Source organism: Corvus hawaiiensis, chromosome 3 (assembly GCF_020740725.1).
Source record: "Corvus hawaiiensis isolate bCorHaw1 chromosome 3, bCorHaw1.pri.cur, whole genome shotgun sequence".
Classification (NCBI taxonomy): domain Eukaryota; kingdom Metazoa; phylum Chordata; class Aves; order Passeriformes; family Corvidae; genus Corvus; species Corvus hawaiiensis.
In genome coordinates, this window is record NC_063215.1 from 66,026,418 (window position 1) to 66,045,425 (window position 19,008).

At 43.3% G+C, this 19,008-nt stretch overlaps 1 protein-coding gene across 8 annotated transcripts in view; it reads right to left on the reverse strand.

Annotated features, from left to right (window-relative positions):
• ARFGEF3 (ARFGEF family member 3) overlaps positions 1-18,475 on the reverse strand; it is a 90,729-nt gene extending 72,254 nt beyond the window's left edge. For 5 of the 8 annotated variants that reach the window (XM_048296347.1, XM_048296346.1, XM_048296345.1 and 2 more), the window contains exons 1-3: positions 18,008-18,474; positions 16,887-16,938; positions 2,300-2,381 (exon numbers count right to left, since the gene is read on the reverse strand). In XM_048296347.1, coding sequence (XP_048152304.1) covers positions 2,300-2,381; positions 16,887-16,938; positions 18,008-18,092 — 219 coding nt within the window. In that variant the 5' untranslated portion in view covers positions 18,093-18,474. Of the gene's footprint in view, positions 1-2,299; positions 2,382-16,886; positions 16,939-18,007 lie in introns of all 8 variants that reach the window. The other 3 variants (XM_048296342.1, XM_048296341.1, XM_048296348.1) reach the window with 1 other exon arrangement.
• Between the last annotated feature and the right edge of the window lie 533 nt (positions 18,476-19,008).

The window sequence follows — 19,008 nt, forward strand, 5'->3', positions numbered from 1 at the left end:
CTCCTGACATTGTCAATGGCACTATTTCCTTGGAGTTCTACCAGAAATGTCTCTTCCATTTAGTTTGTAACCACCTTCATGGGTGTCTCTGATTAGTGGCAGGCATCCTGCAATGGATGTACCCACACAAGTCTTTTCCCAGCTCCTATCTTCTCAGAAGATCCCACAACAGAGCAAAACTGCTTGTCTTAGATCCCAGGAACACAACCTTGCTCTGTCCTAGTAGAGACTTTGCACAGCCCACTTCCCCCTGTACATTTTTCATCACTTTTGTACTGATGTTCCTCCTCAGCTTCAACTCTGTAGCACATTTCGCTGGTTCATTCCTACTTCTTATTTTCTATGCTTGTACTGGTTTTGGCTGGGATAGTGTTAATTTTCTTCACAGGAGCCCAAAGAGTGCCGTGTTTTGGACATGTGACCAAAACAGCACTGATAACACACCCATGTTTTGCTATTGCTGAGCAGAGCTTACACAGCATCAAGGCTGCCTGTTTCTCAGACTGGTTCCCCAGCAAGTAGGCTGAGGGTGCAGAAGAGTTTGGCAGGGACACAGCTGGGACAGCTGACCCCAACGTGACCAAAGAGATATCCCAAACCATATGACACTGCTCAGAAACAACAGCCAGGCAAAGAAGGAGGAAGTGGAGGGGACAGAGACTTTCAGAGTTAAGGCATTTGTCTTCCAACGTAACTGTTACACATGATGGAGCCCTGCTTTCCCGGAGATGGCTGAACACTTGCTGCTCCATGGAAAGTGGTGAATGAATTCCACATATTCTTTTACTTGCATATGCAGCTTTGCTTTTGCTATTAAACTTTGTCTTAGTCCACAATTTTTCTCACTTTTACCCTTTTTGACTCTCTCTCCCACACCTCTGAGAGGGAAGGAGTGAGTGGGTAAAGCTGAACTGCCAGCCAGGGTTTAACGCACAATGTTTTAAAGCATTTCCCACATACCAGAATATCAATTATTTTAGCACTGTACAGCCCGATGAGATCTAACTCAATCTGAATTGAAAATAATGGGGTTTGCTATATAAAGAAGAATGTTTAGTTCAGTATGGGAGATATGGAGCTGTTGGAGAGAGTTCAGGGAAGGTCTACTAAGATGACAAAGGGACTGGTACATCTCTCTTATGAGGAAAGGCTGAGAGCTGTGACTGTTTAGACTGGAGAAGAGAAGGCTCAGGGAGGATCTCATCACCATACCTAAGTATCTGAAAAGTGTTTGCAAAGAGAACAGACAGGAACTTTTCAGTGGTGCCCACTGACAGGACATGAAGCTATGGGCACAAACTGGAACACAGGTTTCCTCTGAACATTAGGAAAAACTTTACTATAAGGGTAATCAAGCACAGGTTGTCCAGGGAAGTTGTGCTGTCTCCACCCCTGGAGCACCTCTTTTCCAGTCTGAACAGTCCCAGCTCTCAGCCCTTCCTCATAAGACAGATGCTCCAATCCCTTTGCTATCTTAGCAGTCCTTCCCTTCTACAACCACACTGTGCCCCAATACGGGGCACTCTCTAACCAAGCGTCTGACACCTCCTATGCTGGATTAAGTGAATTTGAATGATCCACTTACACCCTTATATTCCCAGAACAACTTCATTCTTGCCCTCCAAGGAAAAAAATTATTTTAGGAAAATGGATTTTATGCCCCAGCAGTTTGCCAGCCTTTTCCACAACTAGCATCCCCCTAGTGAAAGTATTTACTGACTCATACTCATTTGTCCAATCAAAAGAACAGTAAACTGCTTTAGTTTTTATACTGTCAAACCCAGGAGAGTCTTTTTGTTGCTTGTGCTGCACTGCTGTTTTCTTTTGTAATTTCATAGACTTTCAAATCAGATGTTGTTTCTAGTGTTTTCAGTGTACAAAAAACCCAGGAAAGTGCCCACACATAAAGAACACAGCACGCAGATCCTTTATTCACCTCTCTATCTTCCAAGCACTGCTGTCCTCTCTTCTAATCAAAGAAAACAGCAAGTCTAAGCTTAGTTTCTAAGATGCTTAGCAGTGGCAAACTTTCTGGGAGTAGCACAGGGCCCACAAGGAAGAGTACATCTGCATTTCACTGTTGAAATCCAGGACCTCCCACCTATCTGCAAAACATTTTCAGCTTCTACAAAATCACCAGCCTTTACTTGTATCCTAACTTCTGAACACTGTTACAGAAACATGAACATTATTGTTAGGTTCACCCGAGGACAGACACTTTTTCTGTACTGTTTTTCAAAAGAAAAGCCTAGATTTTCTTGACACCCACCGCCTGCCAACACACACTCCAAAGCCATACCTGCATCCCTGCTAGAGCCTGTTGGGCCAGCTTCATGCTCTTCGATTCCAGAGCCAGTTGAAGAGGAAGGAGACACTTCTCCCTGGGGAAAATTAAAAAGTGAGAGGGAACAATGCAACTAAAATTGGTATTCAAGTAACATTCCAGAAGGGCTGTATCAGTTTCAGAAAGATCACGCTTGCATACAGTAGTCAAAGGTAATTTCACAATTCTGCGAAGCACTTTTACCCTCTAAAGAAAGATGGCATATTTCTTCACACATTGCTAAGAATGGCCTTTTAATTGAAATTTCACAAAATACTTCACAACTGTTAGCCCTCTGTGTGTATGCATGAACATGCAAAGCATAAAGAAGGGATTGATTCACAACTCACTAGTGGTCTTTCAACTCAGCATGTTGAGCATTACACTTCACTTACTTGCTGTTTAATATTCAAGTTTCCAGAAAAGTAGTTTCATAATCCACTTTCTATTAGTTGATTTTCAGTCTATGGCCTCCTCTACAGTACAGTGTGCAATGGCATGTTAGCTCCCTCCAACTAAAAATAGTGTAGACTAAAGCATATGAACACTGATTTTGGTTTACACCTGAATTAGCATGTGCTACAATTATAACTTAGCTGTACTCTGATTACATAATAACACAATTTTAATATTAATATAAATTATTAAATAGGATATTATTTTAGATACTTCTGATTCAGTGCTCAGATACCAAATTTATTTAATTAGGTGACCAAATCAAACAGTGCCCTAAGCTGCGACTTCTCTCTTTACTCCTTGCTCCACATCAGAGAAGGGCTGCAGCATCTGATGAACACCTAATAATAACAAGCCCTTTAAATCCTGCTAGTCAGCAGGAAACTCATTCCTGATCAGAGATACTCAGCCCATGTCCAACTGCAGCTCCCTGAAGGTTTGCACTTCATTAGGTTACATACCATAATAGGCACTTAGACGTTCATAGAGTGTATTTTTTGCATTTGTGTAGACATATTTGCTTATGGCAAACCATTTGTACCAGCCCTTAAGAGTCTCAGCACTCCAACTGTCTGCATTCCACCCCAAGGAGCCCTTTAGGAATCACATTAATTTCCTCCCCATGGAGACAAATGTGTGCAAGCTAAGAAGAAAACAACTACATGAGTCTCTTCTTACCCAGCTGGAAATCAATAATCCTTCCTTCACAGCTAGCTAAGGAGAAGCCCTAGACTAGAGCAATAGTGATTACTGACATTTCAGAGGCATTGTCAAAGCTACCCAAAGTCATCCACAGTCTGCTCATAACCTACCAGCCTCTCACTAAACTGGCAGTCTACAACCTGAACTTTCTTTTTATAAAAACATAAATGAAGATTACTGAACACTGGCTATTTACCTTTGGAGAACCTAGCTTGTAACTCATCCAGTGGATCCTGCTTGCAGAGGGCACTGATTTTTCACTCTGAAAATCAACTCTTTTGGGTTTGTTCAGTTATTATTCCTGTCTCTCCACCTTTCCCCTCAAAACCCACAAATCACAAGCTACCCCAAGGGGCAAAGATCTTCTATTTGCTCTTTGAAACGCAACCCCTTCATTTAATGATAAATTAAAGACTTGAGAGTCACAGTTAAGCAAGTTCACGTCACCCAGTTAAGCAGTATAGCAAGCTTCTGTACTTGGCAAATATTCTTAAGAATCTGCAGGTCTTTTAATTTTTACCTTCTTCACAGGTTATGGGAACTTGTAAAAGGCCACTTGGCATAACACTACAGTAGTTTTTTAAAAGAAACATGAATTCTAAAGAACTTGAAGCAGACTACACGCATATCTTAAAATAGGTTTCTAACTAAAAGCTAACCATTTGCTCCATTTAGGATATTCTGAGAAACAGGCAGGCACAAAGCCCAAATTTCTCAGAAGCTCCTTTCTTGAATGTTTCTGGAATCAATTTAGCTCGAAGGACTCTTGAAACCTGTGAGCGTAGCATCCAAAACTACAGAGCTTCTAGAAAATATTTCCTCATAAGAGTGGCATACAATCCAGATCTACAGAAGCTGCCAAAACATCTGCTCCATGGTTTAGACAGCAATCTTCTAGCCAGTACAGAGCTGGCTATCACCTACATATCCAACACCAGTTTTTCCTGGATCCAAGAACATATACAGCATGCAGGCAGAGTGCAAAAGCGAGGTGCCACAGCAATACATCTCTAATCCAGAAAGCACCTTTAGGTGCTAACTTTTACATTGTGATTTTGTTACATGCCCTCTGTTAAAGAAGTTTTCATCATCACCCTCTGGGGGAGAACTCACATATGAAATCAGCAGATCAACAGGTGCCAAAACAAGGTACCTGTGCATTAGCTGGTACTCAATCAGCCAGAAACAGACAGGAAAAAAGAAGGAAAAGAAATTACTACAGTGTATAGTACTAACTGAAGGATGCTAAAAACTGATGGTTGTTTAGACCTGCATCTCTTCTGGGCAGAACACCACATTTTTTTCAGACTTTCTACAGATTTTTGCAACAGCATATAAACATTTTGGGCATTATTAATACAGAACAAACTTATTCTCACATTAAAGTGGAGGAAGACTGGGAGGAGAGGGGAAAATGAAGAATGTCATAAGTCAGTGCAGTGGATCCAGTTCAATTTCATGATAATGAAGACAGGTGGGAGCTCCTATGGCTTATGTGTAGCTACCCTGCACATCAGCATGTTGCCTGCCATCTGTCATCACATACTGCAATGAGCAGAGAACAATGAGAGCTTTGAGATATGTCCCAAAAAGAAGAGCAAAAAATGACAAACAGGAGGATGGAAATTAGAACAGATTCAATTAGCTGAACTTCCCATCCTTGCTAAAAATGTTTAACTGAAAATCTAATTAAGGTTGCTGCAGACTGTGCTCCCACTGTATTCTTGGAGAAAATTAATTGCCATTGTGTCATTTCCTGTTCTCATTACACACTCAGTCAATTAAACCTTTAGCATTTCCATGCTACAGCTATAAAACACCTGCAGAGATATCTTATAATGTTTGATTAGCTTGAGCACCTTCCACACTTCAGTTCAACCTGCCATTTAAATGCATCATCTGATAGCAGGAGAACACGAAGGACACGGCAGATAATCCTCAAGCAGAATGGGAGAGAATGATGCAAATTAACACAGTCAGTCCCTCCCAAGGTCTGAAGAACTGGGCTTGATAAGGCTGCACAAGAGGGAATGCAGACCAGAATTAGCTCAATGGATTTGAATGCAATGAAGTAAGAGAATGAAGTTTCCTCTTATACCTTGCAGTCCTTTTATAATTCCACCCTGTTTTGAGCGGTCCCCCACCACAGGATCTCACTGCTTACTGCACCATCTGCAGTTCTGTACTGTTAAGTGACAATTCATCCAGGTTTTGCAGGGCTACACATGTAAAGCATTTTACATAAGTGAAGTTCTCAGAATAAGCTGGTGCACAACAATAGACTTCAAAACATGTTTAAGAACATTCTCCATTTACAGAATGTACAGAAAGTAGTTTCACACTCTAACTCTTAAGTATCCATACTGTTGCATGCCAGTGTGGACATACATACTACATACAGTTTGAGGCACAAATACCAACTTAACCCTGACTGAAACACATCAAGTACAACACAGAGGGAGAGTGAAAGGAAGGGAACACCTTTGACTTGGATGAGGAGAAGCTGCCTGCCAGGGCAAGCAAAAAGCTCAGCAACAAAACCAAGTGTGTAATCCAGGACCAGCACCTCCCAGAGCACAGGCTGCCCCTTCTGAGCTACCCCACTCCGAGACTGTCAGCTTTGCCAACTGCAGAATGAGTCATGAGAACAAACACAGCCTTTATATTCAGCATGCTATGTTATAATAACCTTTCCAGTTGTCTGAGCTTGCTGTGGCTCGTCAACCAACCTCTTTCCCTGCAGGTCTGGAATAAGGGATGCTATAAGAGGTCAGTCAAAACAGACTGCCAGAAAGGTCAGAGCAAGACAAATTACTATTGTAAGTAGAGAGATCATAAAAATCTTTCTATTCTCATTGTAATGACAAAAAAGCCTTTAGTGAGAAAAGAATAACGGCACATTAATTCACTCTCGTGATCAAAACTGTAATGAAATAATCTTAACTCCTTGTTGTTAATGCCTGGAACAGTCTCACAGCACACCTTCCCCTCCCTGACTTAGGGAAAAGGGCATAATAAATAAAGCATTCTTCCCTTCATGCTAATGGTGATAATCATATTATTTTTATCCCATTTCTGAAAATTAAAGATTAAAAATAAGACAGCTCTCTGCATTATCTTCTCTTGCTTTCACGGGGCCAGGGGTGGACAACTTGGTGTGCCGCGACCTTCCTAGAGAGAGTGTCCTGCAAGTAACAGCTCTTCGGGGGTGGTCGCAGGCCTCCCTGGGCAGTAGGTGACTCCAACAAGTGTAGCAACTTCTCTGCTACGAGTGATTCCAGCTCTTGTGATTCAGCTCTTTGTGAAATCACCCACGGCAAACTCGGGGACAGAGAGACAGGAGGCTCGTTTGGCTATTCCAAAGAGGTAGCCTTTATTGTCCAGCAGTCCCTGTGAAGGGGAGGCCAGGGACAAAGGCTCCCTAGTCAGGGGCAGAAACAGGGGATTTTTATGGGAAAGGCAGGGGGTGGGCAGAAACCAACTAGCCAACGGGGTACAGGCTATTACCATACAGAAACAAGGCATGCTGGGGGTGGTTCACTTTGTCACCATGACCCAGAGGAAGGTTGCTTATCTCTGGGGAGAGTCTTTTTGGCCTCAGGCCTCTCTCCTCCAAGGGAGTGCAGAAGGCTCTTGTTCCAAGGGCTCACAGCCCTCCACAATCTTCCTGCTGAAAATTACATAGGAAAAGCAAAATTCAGAACCTCAAGGCCTTATCAGCATGCAGTTTGCATTTCATAGAATAATTCACAACCCAGTCAAAGAACAGATAAGAATTTCATTCACCACTGTTGCCATTTTCTGATACACTGTTTATTAGGCAGGATAACAGTCATAGCAAAAGTCTGACATTTTTTAGTCAGAGTAACCAACAGCTGAAAAGATCTTCTCCGTCTTGGCAGCTTAAAATGAACAGAGCAGCACAGTGTAATATTATTAGCACCACTTACTCAAGCAGAAGAGTTGGCCCATGATGAGAAAATAAACAGTAAAGACGAATTCTTAGAATTCTGCAAGTACCCACAGCTGCTACCCTTAAGTGCACCAAACAGAAGCAAACACTGTCCTCACACAAAAAGGGATGATTTAATTTACATAAAACAAATTCTAGTATTGTATATATGAACACATGTACGTATAAAAGTGGAAACGTAAATCTTTTTTCCTGTGCTAGTTTGGAGAACATTGATAAAAGATTCCACCAACAATTTCAGGGTTCATAATGGAAGTATTTAAAATCCAGACGAGGAACAGGAAATAAATGCATTCTTTTCCAAGTAACAGCTCTTCAAGAAGAAGGAAGATTTTGAGTCCTTGCTTGCATTCTAGAGAAATGATTCCTGCAGAAATATGATCATCCCACTTAAAAAGAGAATTACAGTCAAGCTCAGAGAGAAGTTTGGACTCCACAGTATATAAATATAGGGCAAGTTCTCCCACCTCCACAATGCAAGAAGTCAAACCAGAGGATTACAACAGACCCCTCCAGCACTAAAATTTGTACCTCTATGCAAGTACAAGTTTGTCAATAGTATTAGAGACATAGTAGAGCAATAGGATAAAAGACAAAATCTGAAGCATTCCAGTTAGAACCCTCCTTTTCAAGAAAAAAGAAAATAAGTTATCTTTATGCCACTGCCACTACAAGACGGTCATGCACCATTAAGCAACTTTGGCGCTACAGTGCTACACGAGAATGAACAAACACTCAGTGTTGCAGTTTACAGGTTCTGCAAAAAAATAAGTTAGGACACAGTTGCCATACCATGTAGATATAAATGCTGACTTGCATCAACAGGACCAGGATTTTACACCAGTTAGTCAGAAGCATAGAGACACCTGTGGGCATGTTTCCCATGTCACGAGATTTGCCTCATATATTTGCACATATCAGGTGAGCTTCCACCTTTGCTAATAACTAAAGAAATTGTAATTCCTGGCTGAAGGCATTTGCATTTTTCTTTCTTATCACTTGCATCTTATTTTTTAAAAAAATCTTATTCTTTTCCTTCCTACAGAGCACAAAACTCTTCGCTTTTATCCAGTTACAGTGGAAAGGCTTCTTCTCCTCTGACTTAAGGTTAACACTCCTTTTCTTTCACTGTCCGATTTTCTCACCTCAGCTGCTGACATCAGCTGTCTCTCAGAGTTCCGTCCAATGCAGTATTTAATTTTTCCTTCCTCTTTTTTTCATGTATTCCCTCTTCCCTTCAATCCTTTTGCTTTTCAAACCAAGACACAAAGTCTTCATCCAACAGTTAAATAAGCCTGCCTTTGCAGGGAAATATGAGTTGCTTATCAGAGGATGCTTAATGACACAGGGAAGAGAAAATGAAGAATAATGCCTAAATGTAATTTCACACAGTTTCTTAGCTAGAACTTTAATAATTTTTTTTTTTCAACCTGGAATCTTGAATGAGATTGCAATTTAAAACTGCTTGGTATTAAAGAAGTGACATAATGGTATTTCTAATCTTTTTTATTTATATCCTTTCCAAGATAAATGAATTTGCCACTGCAGAAGCAGCATAGCTTTACTCATGGGAAAGGCAAACGTGAACAATTTAATCTTTCAGCCAACCCAATGCAGCCAAGACCACAAAATTCATACAATCATAATTAAGTACCTCAACACAGTCACTCAGCTGGAGAGCACTTCTGAGGTCATTTGCCTCCTTGTATACTAGCTAATAACATCTTGATTTCGACAGAAACAGAAAGTTCCTAGATCAGAGCCTGACACTGTTGTCAAGACGAAAACAAAAGAGAACAAAAATACCCCATAAGCACAAGGCGTACCTTTACTTGAGAGGAAGAGAGAAAGCAAAAGATTCTACACAATATTAAAGTAAGGTGGACAAGGCCAAAATAATTATCAGATGCTTCCAGTCTCCAAAGCTCTAGTGTTAACCTCTCTCTGATATGTTATCATTGCTTTCCCTAGAACATCCACCCCCAAAGATATTTGACCTTTGTGCACAAGGAATCATAGCCACTTACAAACTCTGCTCTTAAGGAATTTGATGACACATGTAAACCTCACCAGGTCTTAATTATAAAGCAATCTATATCCTTTAGGTGATTTTGTTGATTATCATTTGAATTGGAGTATGAAGATGAGGTGACAAGCTGGACTTGCTCAGCCCACAACTTTGAAAGCTTATCAAACTGTTCCACGAAGCCTCTCTTCCCTGTATTTGGTAAGCCTGGAAGGAAAGCTAAGGATTTGTCTAGTGAAAGCACTTTTGTTTCAAAATTTAAGTACACTGAAAATAACAAATAAAATGTCTTATGAGAATTGAGCTTCCATCAGGAGAAGTTTTACAATGCTGGGAGAAAGTAGGGCTAAGGGAATGGAAAAAGAGACACAGAGGTACTATCGCATGGACATCCTGCGAATTGCCTTATTTTCTCCACTGCAGCTGTGAGTTACAGAAGGCAGATGAAGAAATGGGAGAATGAGGTATATTTCTGGTCATTACTAGTTACATTTTAAAGGTCAATGCTGTAATCTGCAATGCCATTCAACTTTCACAGCAGTTCAGTGCTAAATCTTGACAGACCTAATGGTTGCTAAAAATATCCCCATGTTTGCAGTGCATTACGTAATTTTATACTCACTGGACTTAAGCATATTCAATTTCTTAAGCAAACAAACATTCAAGGAAATGAAAGGCAGTGAAATTCCTGAAGCTTTGTTACTTTGCATGGAATGTAAACAAAGGAAATGTGAGAAAAGACTTTCATTATTCCCACTGACCCCTTCATTTTCAAAACAAAGAAAAGTCATGACTTGCACAGCATCACACAAAGACCAGAGCAGAGTAAAGCATGATTTAGCAGGAAAACAGTCCTCTCAGTTTCAGTGCCACCGCCCCCAACCGTATTTCATTCTCTAAGGCAATTATCAAAAGCCTCATGATGTTCTCCTTCTCTTCTGCAAGCACCGAAAATGATCAAATGTTTAAAACAAACACACACACTGCTATCCCATTAACATCCTTAGACCTTTAGGGCAATATTTCAGTTACATTTGCTGTTAGAAGTCAAACAGTTAAAACCATGGCTGCTCTCATCCTCAGCCCCAGCCAGCTGCTCCCCACTCCCACTCTACCAGCTGCCATGAAGGAAATCAACTTTAGCCCCGCCAAGACTAATTCACTGTGGGTTTTTGTCACAAAAGTAGAATGAATTTTTAGAAAAGTCTATAAAAGGAACAAAGACCCAAGGCAGTGGTGAATATTACCGGTCACTAATACGAAGAACAGCTGGAAGGGCAGAAAGTTAGTTTCAGGAAGAGCAAGCACTGCCCTTTAAAAAAACCACCACTAAAGCCAAACAAAAAAAACCTCAAACACACGAGTAACAGAAACCGTGCACCTTTTCTCATAACAATGGCAAACCTTGCTCAATACATTCAAGAGTCATAACCCCAGCTAATAGGTTTTCAGGGACTCCTGAGGCCTTCCAACACTTTCAGAACCTTGTCTTGATACCAAGAATTCAGACACACTTCATGGAAACTGACCCTACATATCTCTTTCCTCTCCAACACTACCGTCTTTTGGGGTCCCAGAACAGACGCAAAGTTTTGCTGAGATAAAAATACCTGCCCATTAGACAAGAAATAGGGCCACTTACATATCCCAGATTAAACATGCAGACTGATCCAAATACTGTATTAGTGCCACATTGCCTTTCTAAACACTGATTTCTTTCCCTCACCTACTTCTCAACATTAGAACCGGGAGTGCAACATTTTAATCAAGACCAGTGCATATACACCATCCGAAACACCAAATGGACTACATAAGTGGCCCCAAAAGCCTGGATCCAGGCTGTAAACTGCCAACGTGGGAGATGCAGGTCATTAATCCACACTGTCACTAGAATCTCTTCTTGGCCAGCTGCCTGCCAGGGAACTCATAATCCACCTGCTGAATGCCAGATAGTGACCATGTAATGGTGGAGCAGCATGAGTCACATCCAGCAGTCACATCCAGGAAGAAAGCACAGAAGCACCTAATGTCAGGTGGTTGTGGCAGCAAGACCAGGAAACAAATTGTTTTAAAAAAAGAGAGAGTAAAATAGAGAGAGAGAGATATGCGAGAGACAACCATTCCTCCCTCCCCACTCCTTACTTCTGTTCAGGGAATCTGCTATGTATGTATCAGCTTCCCTATCCACTCTCCCCCAGCAGAAAGAAACTAACAGAAAATATGAACAAAATTAAGAGATGGGAGAAGACAGAAACAATGAAATCACAAACGTTTCTTCACAATAGAGAAGGCAAAATGCATCCCAAGACTCAAGTGGATGAATTACCTGCAAAGGTAAGTGGATTGAAAGTCTCCATAGCACTGTCTGTTTGGTGATAATCACACCACAATTACTTCTTTTATTATTTGTTGAGCACATGTAAGGTAAAATGAGTGAGCATGTTGTTTTATTTAAGAGATTATAAACTGCATACTTCTCAAGAAGTATGTCAGATGCAAATCTAGAGATATCAAAAAAAAAAAAAAAAAAAGTAGAACTATCACTTTCATCCCCAAATGTCCATGACTATAGAAAAAGTTCACAAACTGCCCTCAAAAGCTAGCACCAACATGATTAGTACTGGGACACAAACAGGAAGAGACGAACTGGACATGAGCTGGTTAGTACACAGGACCCTGGCTCACCACTGACTTCTGACCTCCCAGCTGTAATCTCCAGAATTACTGATCATTTCTGAAAGGCCAATGCAAAATATAAGAGTGATTTTAGTGGGTTGACCCTGCCTGGATGCCAGGATCCCACCAAATCCATTCTGTCACTCCCCTCCACAACTGGACAGGGGAGAGAAAATATAATGAAGGGTTCATGGTTTGAGATATGGACAGAGAGAGATCACTCACCAGATACTGGTACAGGCAAAACTGACTCAAATTAGAGATACTAACTGAATTTATTATTAACAAAACCAGAGCAGGATAACGAGAAGTAAAATAAGACCTAAACAGTTTCCCCCACTCCTCCCTCCTCCCACCCAGCAACACAGGGCGACAGGGAATGTGGGTTATGGTCAGTTCATCACATGTTGCTCCTGCCACTGTTTAGGGAAAGGAGTCACAGCCTGCTTCAACATGGCTCCTCCACAAGGATCCAAGTCCTAACAAGAAACCTGCTCCAGCATGGGCTCCTCTCTTCATGGGTCCACAGGTACCTGCCAGGAGCCTGCTCCATCACAGGCCTCCCACAGGCTCACAGCCTCCTCTCAGGCATCCACCTGCTCCACTGTGAGTCTCCTCCATGGGCTGCAGACGCATTTCTGCACCCCCATGGACCTCCATGGGCTGCAGGGGCACAGCTCAGACTCCCCTACAGCCCATGGTCTGCACCTGGAGCACCTCCTCCTTCTTCACTGATCTTGGTGTCTGTTGAGTTGTTCCTCTCACCCCACTCTTCTCTGGAAGCAATTACATCTGCCAAACAACTTTTTTTCTTCTTAAATTTGTTATCACAGAGGTGTTGCCACCATTCTGACTGGCCCAGATTTGGCCAGTGGTATGTCTGTCTTGGAGCCAGCTGGCACTGGCTCTGCTGGACATGGGGGAAGCTTCTGGCAGCTTCTCACAGAAGCCCCCCTGCTACCAAAACCTGGCTATGCAAACCCAATTCGCATTCCTTCCAAAAGAAGCTCCCTCAGAAGTCCCAACCAACCTCCTCTCTGCAGTAGCAAGTCTGTCTGATAGCAAGTCACTAAGTTTTACACAGCCTATAAGGCATGACTTAATTACATAATGCATTCCAAGAAACTCTGGCAATCCCAAGTTTTTTCAAAGCAGTATGTGACGGGCAACTGCTGTCTATCCTCTTATTTTATTCTCTGATATGTGGATAATCCTCATGAGTATTAAACTGCTCTGATCAAACATTCTTTCTCAAAGCTCATTTTCTTGTGTCTGTTCAGTTACCTTTTATAGCTCATATTTCAGCCTCTAAAATCACAACAAGCCAAGAAGAGAGCCTTGTTCAGTGTATAGTGCTGGCCTTAGGGGAGAATTTGCCATCTTGAAAATACCGAAGTGAATGTAGTCCAGCTGAGTAGCAAACAACTGTTTGCTGGCAGACAACATTAAGGTCTCTTAAGCTATTCTCCATGTGATCAATTCACCAATTAAAACACCAGCACATCAATTCCTCTTACCCAATTCATTATTTATAAATCAGCCACCCAGCCTCCTTAAGCCCTTAGTATATATCCAATCTTCACAACTCATGTTCAGAGACAAATATCATCATACTAGGCAGGTAACAAGAAACCAGTTCCCAATGGGTTATGTGACTCTCCCTTCTCAAGAATTCATGGAATATCTATAGCAAAGCCTTGAACAGACTTAAGTCCATTTCCATCTTGATCCACTTTCATCTCTGTTACTATCTCACACCCTCACCCAATACTCTGATCATAAGTTAAAAGTACTGAAAAATCACACACATATTTCTATCTCAAGGCAGAGCTGACAAGACTCTGCAGGAAACTCCGTATATGTTGGAGATTTGTATTTCTTTAGGAAGTGAGACATTTAAATAATGCCCCTCACTAGAATCAATATGCAAGGTCATTAACTGGGATTTGGATTAATAAGTCAAATTAACATCAAAGGAAGTTGAACAGCAAAATAGTTTCATCTAGCTCCCTGAAGATATACCCAACAAATCTCTATCAAACTAATTAAGGAATTACATTCCAGCCTGGATGTCCAGTCACTGGGACTCCCTTGGGGCAAAAGTACCTCAGGTGCTCCCAAACATAGCAGACATATGCTATCTAAACTGCTACCAGACAAGTGCTGGAAACAGCTCCCATGCAAATGCTACAGCTGAAGCCCCCAATTAATTGCACAGACATCAGGGAACTGTAATGTGGTCTGCCTCATGTTCAGTAACTGAAGTCCAACACAATGCAAAACTATGGATAGGTCAGGAGCAAGCCAGAACACAGAAGTCATCTATCCCAATACTACAGTGGAGATAAGTATGTAGCTGATATAATACATGTAAGAACCCCCTTGAACTCAAATGGTCATAGACCGAGGAAAAGCAGAGATACCTTGTCCTCCCCATTCTCACACTATGACCATGATTTTACAAAAGAAAATATTATGAAGAACCTCTACTCATCTAGAACTGGGGTGTCAGAAGCAGAAAATGGCTTTCTATTTTATAAGTAAAAACAGTGAGTATACAGTTTACACATTCTCATTCTTGTGAGCAGCCTTCATTCTTCAGTTCTAGAAAGAAAAGAACTTAAGTATGAAGTGGAGATTCAGATTCCAAGTGGACGAGCAGCCAGAGGCTGATCTGTGTTACAACAGCTGATACAATCTGCACCTGATGTAAGATGCAAGCAGAAAAGAAGCACGGCCAGGACATCTCCATCCTGTATCTTGTCTGTATTTCTGGTCGCAGCTGTTGTTCTACTTTCAAGGCTATTCTTTTCCAGTGTTAGGAACCATGCTTTTTAACAAATACCAAGTGAAGAACTTTTATCTAATTTGTACGTCATGCAGGTGAACTCCAACCCAAGATGTGGCCCAGTGTGCTGATCCAGAGCCTGGCAGTAGCTTGTTATCAGAGAGTGAAGGCTAAGTTTAGCAACATCTCCCACACTACCTAAGGTTGTGTGGCAGAGCCTTACCAAGGACCCCACAATAAAAGTTTTTGTCCAAATGCTCTTCTGTACCTTTCATTTTCCAAAACATCCAGTAATAATGAGTGCATTGCTACTGACAAGTCTAACATTAAGAGTTTACCTCATCATAGCTACACCTGCAAAGGTATTAGCTTTATTTTAAAAGATTGGGATTTACAGTGGGAAAAACACCCCAACTAAACAAATACATCATTAAGAACAGTGGAGGAAGAAGAGAAAAAGGCCTCTCTGTAAAGAGGTAGTAGGCAAATGAAAAAGGAAGAAATGTGGTAACAGCTAGCTAACTAATTCATAGGGAATGACAATAGCACTCAAAAGCAGAGACCACACACCATATTAAAGATAGAGGCTGATAAATGGGAAGGTGAAGAGCCAAGTTTTCTCCAGCCACAGTGTCAAGTAAACATAATTCTAATGGACCTATTGGGAATTAGTCATCCAGCTGTTTCCATCCTGTGTTGGAAATGCATGTGTCTGGCTCAGGTCACGTCAGACCTGCATTACATCCATCCCCCGTTGACTTGAGGCCTCTTGTGGACTGCAGCTTACTGGATTTTAGAGTGGCAAAAGAAATATGCCTATTCTTTCCCTATTTGGTGACTGCTCTGGAATAACCAGCTATTCAATCCCTAACTTTCCTTGCAAAGCATATCTGAAAGGAGCAGTAGGGAATAATGAGGTGATAAAAACACTCCCAGGGAGTAATATTGTGGCAAAAAAAATGTTCTCTCTGTCAGCAGCTCACAGTGGATATCTAAGAGGACCATAGGACAGGCCAAATATACAGCAACATTCCTACATACTCCTTTATAAACTCCATCGTCTCTGATTAAAGTACTTCTGAATGAGAAGGGTATCTGTGCATCTGATAGATTTCAATCAATTTCTTCCATGGATTTGTTGAGGTGCTTTTTGCACACATGCAATCTTTCAGCATCCATACATTCTTTAATAAGGCAAGCCTAAGCATTTCACATCTTAACTATTAAGCTGTGTGAAAGAACGTGCTTCTGTTTTAAGCAGTGCACTTGCTAGTTTCTTTTGATGATTCCTAATGGTTCTGTCAGAAAGGACAGTGAATAATTTTGCTTATTTATTTACTCCGTAACAATGACAATTTCCAAAATGAGATTTGAAATAGCTAGACAAATGAGGGTCATGCCACCTCTCCCATTTTATATGTGTACAAATGGAGGTGGGAAGAAGGAAGAAGGCTCAATCAAGATAATCTAGCAGGCTAGAGGAAGAAGCAGGCATAGAAACTGTATTATTTTAGTTCCTAGTCAGTGTCCTAGCTACATGATGATATAACTTTTCAGTTTCTAGAATATTTATTTCCAGTAACAAAACCTGATTTAGATTTAAAAGAACACAAGCACACTGAGAAGAACTAAGAAGTATCATTGCTTATAGTGAAAGGTGGAACTTAGAAGGGAAACTCTTTAGACCATAAGAGAGCCCTCCTTTCTAACGAATGTCACCACTATACCTACTCATGCCCCTTTTAACACATTTCCTTACATTTTGTTCAGGGCCAAAGGCCAAGGGCTCATCAGAAAATTATGTAGATATGTATATCTACAAACTGTAGAAATCACATAGATGCAGCCCACTCCTCTGTCTACCTCACTTTTAATTCAAAATTTTTGCTTCAGTTTTACAAATACTCAAAAGCTCTACAGAACTCAAGTTCAATGTTCTTACCTCAGCTGATAGGGCGGTATCTTGATAGCAGCATCGGGAGAATCCAAGGTTTCTGTATAATTAAAGGAAACAACAGGGCTTTTGAAAGAAACTTCTGAGTTCAACCACAGTAATACATCTGGCTACAGTCTCCAACCCAATGATCCTAAAGTCTACACCTACTAGAGGTTCTGCTCTAAGTTGCCAAAGCTTTGCATAAATCTGTCAGGACATTGCATGCCCAATGAGAAGGCACATAGTACCATCTTTTCCCTTTCACTTATCAGCACTTCGGCAGCACATACACTAAAACTGGAACAATATAGAGGATATTTGCATGTGCAAGACTAACACACAATTAATGAAGCAACCCATGCAACATCAAGATGAAAGGCCAGTAATAAGACAGCAACAGGTCTGATCTACCACAGAATGTTGTAGCTATGTATGGATGAAAAAAAAATATTAAAAGCAATTGAAAGTATCCCAGTTATGCTGATTTAAGTAAAGGTTCTTGATGATTGGTGTTCCAGGTTGTTAGTGTCAAAAAACACTCCAAGCCACAAACAATCTCTGAAAATGGGTGGATGCTGAAATGTACCTAAGCTCATATTGCCTGAAAAGATTAATTCTTTATACTGATCATTATAAAGCAAGGATAAAAGAGCTCATGGAGTCCAGTAAAACAAAACTTCTAGCTTTTAAAATAGATTCCCGAACGTAAGACAGCGTAAAAACTGCACTGCATGTTTTTTTTACGATGATTTAAGGGACGGAGGGGGCCTTTTAAGGAAAAGATAGCACCTCCAAAACGTACATGGAAACTGACAGCTACTGATACCCATATATCTGCCTCGCAAGAGCCACGAAGCAGATGCAGGAGGTGAGGAAGGCGAGGGGCGCGGATGCTCTCCGGGACCGGCAGCAGGTGACACGGCCCCTTCCAGCAGCGCGGAGCTCCCGGGCATTTTGAACGGCCCAGGTGCTCCGCTCCCTTCCCAGCCGCTGGAGGCTCAGCGGCCGGCGCGGAACAAGTTTGTTGCGGTCTCCCTGCCCCCGCCGTTACAAAACCTCTCCATCGGCGCTGCTGACCCGCTCCGCTCTCCCGGGGGCAGCCCGGCGCCGCTGCCCGCGCCCCTTACCGATGGCCGAGGTGCAGCTCTCCTTGATGGCCCTGTGCTTGCTCCCCGACGCCTCCTTCTGCAGCTTTCGCAGGATTTCTTCCATCTTGCCTCCCCCGGGATCCTCGCCTAGCCGCGGGGGAAGAGGAGAGGCGGCGAGCAGGAGGAGGGAGGAGGAGGAGGGCGGCACGGGCGGCAGAGCGGTGCCGGGGCTGCCCCCGCCGCGGCAGTGCCTACGCGGGAGCGGAGCACGGCACCCCGCTGCCGCCCCGCCGCCGCTGATGAATCACGCCGAGCTCCATGGCGGGGACACGTCAGTTGTTGCCGCTGCGGAGTCCCTCCTCCTCCTCTCCCACCCCGGGCAGGCCCCGCTGGCGCAGCGGGGCTGGGGCCGGGCCTGGCCCTGCCCGCGGGACCGCAGGGACTCTGTTCGCGGCGCTGGGGCTGAAGGAGCCGCGGAACGGAGCGGAGCCGGTGCCGCCGGAGCCGGTGCCGCCGGAGCCGGTGCCGCCGGAGCCGGTGCCGCCGGAGCCGGTGCCGCCGGAGCCGGTGCCGCCGGAGCCGGTGCCGCCGGAGCCGGGGCCGGACCGTGCGGCGGCAGCAGCCCCGCGGGAGGCGGGCAGGCGGGTCGCCATGGCGACCGGCGGGCGGGGGGCGCCGGCAGCCCCGGCCCGCCCGCCCCGGGCAGCGGGAGGCGGGCGCTGGGTGTGCGCTCGGCCCCGCGGCGCGGCTGCTGCTGCTGCTGAGCACAGCCCGGGGCTGCGGGGCAGGTTCGCGCTCCCGGCGGCGCTGCCGCAGCGCAGCCCCGGTGTCCCGCAGTGCCCTGCGGAGCCGCGGGCGCTCCCGCACCGGGCCGGACGCAGGGAGCCAGGCCAGCACACCGGCGTGTGTGCCGGCTATGGGTATAGCCTGAAACGAGTGGGGTAAAGTAAGTGGCTGTGAGATCTACGCCTTTCTTCCTGGCTGGCAAGTGCAGAAGGTCACGACTTAAGCTACTTGTCTGTGCCTTCACAGGCACGCAC